We start from the raw sequence: 9,077 nt of genomic DNA, 5'->3' as shown, positions 1-9,077 counted from the left end.
CATTTAAAGATTGAGCTATGAATATTATATTGGTATTAGTGGCTTTACATAAGAATAAACGTCTATAGTTGGGTATAAATTCATTTTAACATACACTAGTCATACATACTGTGTCATGTCTTTGAGAGAATCTAATTGTAGGAAGGAGATTTTATAATGATGATAAAATATATTGAAATCTTTAAAAAAAAAACAGAACACAAAGAAAAATAACTGAAAGGAAAATATAAAAAACAGACATCTGTGAGAAATTTGGCATTAAAAGACTTTCTTTCAAAATTGGTTCTAAGCGATACTTAAAAAAACTGTTAAAGTGCTGACAAGTCTAATCTTCTCAGGTAATAAATCCCAGGTCAGCCTCAGTTATCAGCCTTGACTTCAGAGCAGCTGGCAAAGTGTTAGATTTCATCTTAGGGAGTTAGTTTCTCCGTAATGTAACCGAGGACCAGACTGTGCTCAGCGTTAAGTTATGAAAAGAATCTTTAAATAAATCCTAAATGTAACCAGCAGCTCATTATGGGAGAGAGGGGGTCTGATGGGGGTTCAGGCCCCGGAGTCTCGGGACAGAGGAAGTGTAAAGGTTTTTTTATTTTGACTAACGTGGAGCACTGACTGCAAACATAAGTCAGGGCACCTTTGTTATGTTTCCTGTGTGGCTGTTATTTTCCGGCTTAGAATTCCTTTTGCTCTACAGCACATCATGCAGGATGGTGGCACCCACAAACATGCAACCCTGTAACAAGGAGTGACATCTGTTAATTTCCGAATCTGAAAACAATCCTTTATCCAAAAAGTAATTCAGAAGACTTTTAATGTGACAAGGAATAAAGGAATATTCATTATGTTAACAGCCAGAAACTAATGGCCAGAGAACTCTATGAAACTTCTATCAGCCGAGGGCAGGAGACACATCTGCTGGAGACGGGGGGGCACATTGCACGGATCAGCACAACAGGTTGTACGTGTTGTGGATTCTCAATTGGAGTTTGGAGCCTCGGGGCTAAAGCAGACCGCAGACTTTCTCCCCCACCCCAACACACAACCCCCCCACCCCCGCGTAGCTTTCTGCTCCACATCACTCCTTCAACAAACCGCTGGCTGCTCCCTTGTCATAGGTGGAACTATGTTGCTATGGTGTTTTGACCAATGAAATGGCATTTCCAGGAACGCAGTCAGCCTCTGTCTCCTTCTTTCTTTCTCTCACACACCCACAGAGTGAAGTAGCCTGTTGAGCAAGAATCCAAATAACCCCCCCCCCCCCTGGTAACAACATCAAGGCTCCCTCCTTTGTTTGTCAAGTGAGCACCGGTCAGGAGGTTGCATACTTTATCTGGGCAGATATGGATCCCAGCAGATCCATCTTTTAGAACAAAAATACACTCGCACAACATGTGTATGAATGCAGCTTCTGTGAGAGGTGTCATTTACTGTATAGGCGATAGGTCGAGGGCGGTTCATGGTAAATCTGCTCGGAAAAACTTTCCAGACTTGGTGTATTGTTAATGGAGCTCAAGCTGCACTGGCGTTTTTTACCAGACGAATGAGACATAATGTAAAAACATATTTCTAAGTCACAGTCAACTATATTGTAAATATCGGCCGTATGCCCAGGACATAAACAGGATTAAAATGCTGTTTCTCTCTGACCTCCAAAGTAAACATATACACAAACATACACAAGCATCTCAATGGATTAGTAGAAAAAATACTACAGGATCACACTGCCTGTGATTAAATGTTTACTCCCAGTATTTAATTATTTGAAGAAGATGGTAAGTCTTACTTTGGAAGTCAATATAATTTTGATTAAAATATCCCTCCTTATTGTTTTCACTTCTGGCCCTAATTACTTTAATTACTCTGAATATTATTACACTACCTCTTTGTTAGCTATGAATGCTACATTCTCCTGCTGCTGTATTCATCCATACCACACAACTCCTTCTCCTTTTTGCACATGCACCACACATCAAATATACATTTTCTATGTAAATGTGAGTATTTAACCTCTGCATATACATGAGGTTATATACATAAATGGCATTTGCCTTTCGAAACCCGTCACTGCCTCTTCCATACTTCACATTTAATGGTTAGCAGAAAGTTCTTCCACTGAGGTTCCCAGGCAAACTTTCCATTCAGGACTCACGGTTCACATTGTTAAAGCACAACCAGCGGCAGGTTAGACAGTAGCCCTGAGGCTCTAACTCCATCAGCTCCACACAGCTGCCCATTAGAGGGAGCTCCCTGAAGCCGGGGGGAGAATTTCCAGCTGAAGGTCAGTGGAGATGTGGAACAGGGCAGGGTGTCCCCTGCAAGCGTGCTCTTGTTGTGCTGGCTCCATGTTTTCCCCTCATAGCCTGTGGGTGATGTGCCAACTGCTGTTTGCACAAACTGGTTAAACATGCGTTTTACTCCCTCATTGAGGCTCCAGGTTACAGCCTTTTTCCTGACAATCAGCTGAAAGCTTGAGGCCGTCTGCAGGTCCTATTAAGAAGCCTGACAGTAACCATCAGTGACTTGGCTGAATTGCTTTGTAATAAGCTACAAAAATGAAAGGGACACTTAATGTTGTCCATCGTGGCCATGGACCCCAAATGAGCAGACGATGTACAGTTACAGCTGCAGGTTTCTTCAGGCTGCTGTATTCCGGTATGGTTCTAATGAGGAACACATTGATTTATTCATGTGCTCGATGTGCCAGGGGCACCACACATTGTTATCTCACTAAACCAGAGATTGTGCGGAGAGGTTTAAAAGGGTGGCTGATGTCCACCCTGGAATCTGTAGGTACTGGGACTACAAAGTGGGAAACTCGTGAACTTGGCTTGTTCAGCTTCCATCAAAGTCCTTCACACTCCACCAGCCTTTAAGCTCTGGTCAATACGGACTCCTGTGGTGCTTGAATGGGCCCAGCCTCACTATTGTTTCCCCTTTTGCCTGCTGCCCATATTCTGAAACAATAAGGTCCATGAATCTTTCATTAAAAACAGAAGGCAGCCGTCTCCTCTGCGGCTACTGTCAAACTCAAATCAACCCTTGATATGAAGTAATGGAGAAAGATAAAAGCTAAAAGAATTTACAGCTACTCAAGGCTACAGTGAGGAAAATAAAGTCAGCGATTGTATTTCAGCTGATTCAATTTACGTCATGATTGGGTATTTTTGAGTCAGTGGATCACTCCCAAAATACTTCTAGTCAAAGTCGACATCTAGTGGTTACATATTGCCACTACATGCGAATTTCATGACAGCAGACTCTCATGGACCCAAAGTAACAGACTAGTGCCACAATCCAAGTGGGTTGAATTGTAAATTATATAACATGATCATTTAGATTTGTTTTGTACAGTCAACAAACGGAGGCTTGAGTCGTCCTGCAGCGGATTCAGTTTCGACACAGTCCTCTGCTGCATGTCCTCCCTACAACCTCTTCCCTATTCACACTATTTAAAGGTTTATGTTCATGTTTAAGAAATCGGCATTGGTTTTGTTTTTGGAATTTCTGTGCTACATTGTGTATAAACTCCCATGCAGAAATGTCAGGAGGTGCCAAACTTTATTTTTTTTAGATCAAAACAAAGCACAGCCTTAAAAACACTGTAATGACATCCACTCAAGTGTGTGCAAAAAAAAAAAAAACACAGATGCAATCAAGCACTTTTGGCTTAACATCATGCTCAGAATGACAGTTAGTCGAACACGTTTGTCTGGTCGTGAAAAACAAATTATCTTTTTAATGATCTAACATCACTATCAAAGAAATGGAGTTTATCATACCAAAGCAGACGCAGAGTGAACAGACACGTGTGTGCGATGTCGAGAAATGTCGTTTCGATCATTGGTTTGATTATTCGGTCAGAAGAGTGTCTTCAGACGACTGGTTAGTATGCAGCCTGTGTTGCAGTGGAGCACCATGGTCCTCAGGCAGGACGCAGGTGAGATCAGCCTGGGTAGAGGAGGAGGAAGAGGAAGAGATGATTCAGGAGGTGGGGTTGGGGAAGGGGGGTCGGGAGTTCAGATAAAGGGAAATACGGGACTGGGGGTGTGGGGGGGGCTGATTTCGAGGCTTTGTGTTCATTTCTTCTTGGGCTTTGCCTCCAGGGGGAGTCCCATGTCCCTCCCACGCAGTTTCAGGCCTGTTCAAGCAGATTGAGAGTTAAATGACTGACAACTGATAAATTAATAAACATGATCGTTCTGATATGGGAAAAAATAAAAAGGGTTTTCTTACCAATTGCTCTCTCTATCTTACACATGACCTGGTTGTTGGGAATTGCTCTCCCACATTCATAGTCTCCAATGACTTGAGGCTTCTCATTAATTCTCTGAGGAAAAGATTAACAATAACGATGATAATAAATCATAAATATAACCACAAGACTGCTACTCAAGCATGCACAGGGCGTTCTGGAGGGGCTACACGCCTACGTTAGGAAACTATTTGGGGAGTGAACACATCGGTGTTCAGTATATTAGGTATATTATTGCCTTAATATGCTACTTATACCATGTTCTTGTTCCATTTTATCAATTTAGGCGAATGAGCTACCACGTAGAATCCACTCATTGCACAGTGGTTCATTTTGTTAATCAAGAGATGAAATGCAGACTCAAAATCCAGTATTGGTCTCTCTTATAAAAAAAGCAACAATGGGAAGGTTAGTAAACAAACTTGCTTAGTTTGGTCAAAAATACAAGTTAATGTTATAGGAGTAAAGAGGAGAGTATTGCTGAGTCACTGTATCACTATATAATCAAAAGGAAGTTGTTTTTGTTCTCATTAAAACGACAACATCATCGTTAGTGATTTCAGAGTTCGGCATGGGCTACAACTTCCTGACAGAACCCAACCAAGCCTCAGAGCCATTCAGTTGTTTGTGTCTGAACCCGACCCAGACCCAATTAGTCATGTGCCTTACCCAACCCGAATCTAAACTTCATTTCACTTTTTTTGCCTGAACCCAGGTTTTGTATCCACACTCAAAATATCGTTTTAAAAACAAGATTATCCAGAGCACTTGGCCAATATGTTCCATGATTCTGTGTCACTGACTTGAGTCGGTTTGCCACAATAAAAGGAGGTTTTATAAAATGTTACACAAAAGGCATCTTTTCCAGCCGTACCTTACATCTTGTGCATGTCGCTGTATGTGAAGTCTTGATACTCACAGTGGCCAGGTCTTTCTGGGTCAGGCCTCTCTCCTGTCTGCCTTGCTGGATGTACTTGCCCACCTCCAGTGGGACCCTCTCATGGTGCAGCTCGTCTGTTTCCCGGTCCAGTTTGGCCGTGTTCTTCGTCACCAGATGCTGTTTGTTCTGTCCTGCAGACCCTGTGAGACAAGCAGTGGATTGAGGCGATGTTGGGGAATCATAGACCTAATGTAAAAAAGCAGCACTCATAACACAACAGGCACTAAGTAAATTTGACTGTCCCGTGTTTGGACTGCAGCATTACAATTTGGAATAAGAGAGAGACATCCCAGAATGGATGAAAGCTCAGCAAATGATCTGTTGTCTTGATCAAATTGGTGCAGAAAGCAGAAATTTACATTTCTTGGTTGTCTCAAGGTCCTCCCCACGTCTCTGAGCAGCCGTGATAGCCTAGAGGAAACATGGACATGTGCACAACTTCAGTTTCAAACCACTGACACCACTTGAGAACTTTGACAGTAAACGGCCTGCAACGCAACCAAGCTCATGCCAGTGAAAAAAGAAAATAGTTTATCAACTTAAAAGGGGTGGTTACCTAAAAAATGAAAATTCACTCATCATCTACTCACCACCATGCCGATGGAGGGGAGGATGAAGGGTTTGACTCCACATAACACTCTGGGAGTTTAAGGGGTTAACAGCATTTCAGCAGAGGCGGCCTCTTCTTCAGACATAATAAAACAGAATTAAAGCTCAAAGTCCACTATCGGAAGTGGTCATGCCAGCGGACGTAGCCACACGGACACGCACCCTGCGTGTACCCTTTGGCGAGAGTGTGTGCGGGTTGCCAGTGTGACTGTGCGTGCGTTGACATAACCCCTTTTTTACATTTGAAGAATGAATCCCCGGTTACTTCAATTGGATGGGATTCGGCTGCAACGCTGTTTACCCCTGAAACTCTACAAGTGTTTTGTGAACTCAAGCCCTTCACCCACCCCTCCATTGGCAGAGTGAATTATCCCTTTAAAAAGAATACTTCAAATGGGAACAAGCGAATTAATTACGTTTGCTCGAATTTAATTAACGAGTTCTATGCAAACAAATGACTTACTTGAAATTGATTACTTAGCTACCATTGTATTTTTTTAACTTAGGTTGTTTTTTTTTCAGTCCAGCTTTGAGTATATTTGTTGCAATAACCCTGGTGACCATGAATGACACATTAGGTAAACAACAGATAACACGGCCGATCCTTACTGAGCACAATACATGTGTACTTTGGTTTGTTATGATTAGCATCCGGTTTGCTAACAGGCTTCACAAAGACATCAACACGAGGGCTGCACATGACAAAAAGCCAAATTCAACGGTTATGGAACTGCGGTGACGACCGGCTAAAGCTGAGCGATGTTACGTTTCGCGCTAGCTGGGTAATGCTAGTTAGCAGCTGTTTGTCACCGTGGGCTATTTCACAAGCTAACAGTAGCTAACCCAAGCTAAATATAGCCTTTTTCGAACAGTGTTTGGACGGAGGGTTCTGCAAAGCTAGGCTAACGACAACTAGCATGTGCTGTGAGTGGGTAACTCGACCACATGAAGTGTAGGGTTTGGTTCGTTGAATTGAGCAACACAACATTCAAACACGACACAAGCGTAGCTCAAGCTAAACTACGCAGCCGTTAAACGTTGTCTGGCTGACGCTAGTTAACGGCTAAAGCGGTCACGTTTGACTATTTCACAAGCTAACGTTAGCTTGCCCGAGCTAAATTGAACTGGTTTGGGTGAGGTCTTGTTGACTGGGGAGCCTGTAACGTTAAGCTAGCCCTTAGCTCGAGTGAAGCATGGTTACGTGTTTATAGCAACTTAAGTTAGGTTGAACAACGAATAGTGAGTGGCGTTCACAACATCTCAATCCAGAACCATTTGCAGAAACTCTAATTTTCGCGAATACATTATAAACAGTGATCTGAAAGCATCTGAGCCCATTAACCAGGATCCGCAGTGGACGTCTCTGACCTGCTTGGACTTGGCTTGGGCAGCGGTCGGCCCCTTCTTCCTCAGCACAGTCACCGTGTCCCAGTCGCTCTCTGCCATGTTTGCGGCGTTTCAACGCAAATACAGAAACAAGTTCAGCTCGTTTCGGGCTCAAAATGAAGGGTTTTCTTCGCGGCGCTGCTTCTTTAGTGGATCCACGCTCCGTCTACAATGATCACCCACGCGTTCTGCTAAAGCTTTATCGAAAGTGCTAGTGAACAGTGACGTAAGGGCGCTGATGTCTGCAGCGCCCCCTGCTGGAGGACCACACTGACTCACTTCTTCTGCTGGGTCCCATGCAGCCCGGAGGCCTCTGCTCACTGACCCACATTCATATGTTCTTAATAATAATAATAATAATAATACATACAAACCTGATACTTCAAGTATTTGTATTGTCAATATCTCCATTAGCACATGGGTCTTTAAAGAAACAGATTTGTAGTAATTCTGGTAGCTGGACTTCCATCTCACTGCACTGAACCTATTCTTAACTCATTTGGACAATTTATCCTGTCTTTTCTATTCTGCTTGACTGTTTTGTGTGTTACTGGATGCCTAAATTCCCCTCAGGATCAATAAAAGTATCTATAGATGTAACCCTTCGGGTTAGGGTTTAACCCTAACCCGAAGAAGAAGACGAAGAAGACAGAGGAGGTGGGCAATGAGATGAGACACAACAACACGTTTCAGTATTTTTGACAGATTGGAGATAGGACTGGAAAGTCCAGGAATTCTCTTGATTTAAATAAAAAACTACATAGACTTAATAAACATTAAAAAAAGTTTAGTTTACACAAACAATTCTCATAGCTATGTGTTTATAAAAAAAAAATACAGGGCATGGAAGAACATATAAAGTATTCCATGATATGTAGAATAATGCATGATAATGAGTGTAAATGTCCCAATAAAAAATGAAATGTGTAAAGCCTTTTCGTTTCCAGTCATTATTTTGGTGGAGGTCCACCAGGTCACCAGTTGCAAGACATCTCAGAGGCAGCGTCGCTGTTTCGTCGTGTGCGGATCGGGGACCAGCCGAACTCGGACTGGGCGTCCTCGGCCTGTTGGAAGCGTCCCCAGCGGTAGCCATGTTTGGAGCCCTGTTTCACCGCCCACGCACGGGGCTTGGGATTCATCTGGAAACAGAGGAAACAGAGAATAGCGGAGATGCCAATACAACGTACATTGTCTGACGTGTTTCCATGTCCCAGATTTCAATAACAGTTAGGACATACTGATCACATACAAAGACCTCGATCACCCCTGGTGGCTGGCTGCAGTACTGGTATAAAAAGCCCGGCCTCCTCCATGGTAGTGGATGGGACACGGACCAAAAGTCAAAGTTCATGTTGTATACATTTTTCTTTAAAGATGATCTCTGCCATTTTAGGTTGATCTCATCCCGCTGATGTATATTAAAGTGCATCTTTTAAGATGCTTTTTGATGGAATAGAAACAGGATGAAACGTCATGATTGACACTTTTAGATTATTGGCAGGACCTAGCTACTGCAGCTCAAAAAATGACATCACTAGCTTAACTTAAATAATTAAACTTCTGGGCTCTCTTCATTAATATAGAATAGATAGATAGATAGATAGATAGATATTTGTTTTATGGAATATCACATCTGTCTGTGGACCTTCCTACTGATTGTGGACAACTATTACCTCATACTGTGTCATTACTTCAAAGTATGCACTAGACCAGCAAAGCTCTCTGTGTGTTGAATGCACTGCAGGATGTTAAAGCATAATAGCACCCATTTCTCACCTGAACAAACACTGCTGTGTTCATGTGAAGAGTCTCCACTCGCTCCGACAAGTGATTTAACCATTCCAGATGCTCAGCGACAGACTGGCTTAGGTCACTGTGGCTCTGTATCAG

The 9,077-nt window shown here is 42.8% G+C and overlaps 1 protein-coding gene across 1 annotated transcript; it reads right to left on the bottom strand.

The window, feature by feature from the left end:
* Positions 1 to 3,544: 3,544 nt before the first annotated feature.
* On the bottom strand, positions 3,545 to 7,404 carry edf1 (endothelial differentiation-related factor 1). Its single transcript, XM_062412840.1, has 5 exons — positions 7,170 to 7,404; positions 5,552 to 5,603; positions 5,172 to 5,332; positions 4,234 to 4,327; positions 3,545 to 4,138 (listed from the first exon to the last, which is right to left on the bottom strand). Exons 1-5 carry the CDS (start codon positions 7,245 to 7,247, stop codon positions 4,077 to 4,079), a joined length of 447 nt encoding a protein of 148 aa, XP_062268824.1. The 5' UTR covers positions 7,248 to 7,404; the 3' UTR covers positions 3,545 to 4,076.
* Positions 7,405 to 9,077: the final 1,673 nt, after the last annotated feature.

This window comes from Platichthys flesus, chromosome 19, assembly GCF_949316205.1.
Source record: "Platichthys flesus chromosome 19, fPlaFle2.1, whole genome shotgun sequence".
Taxonomy (NCBI): Eukaryota; Metazoa; Chordata; class Actinopteri; order Pleuronectiformes; family Pleuronectidae; genus Platichthys; species Platichthys flesus.
Note: the sequence above shows the minus strand (reverse complement) of the source record. Positions and strands in the feature narration are given on the sequence as shown.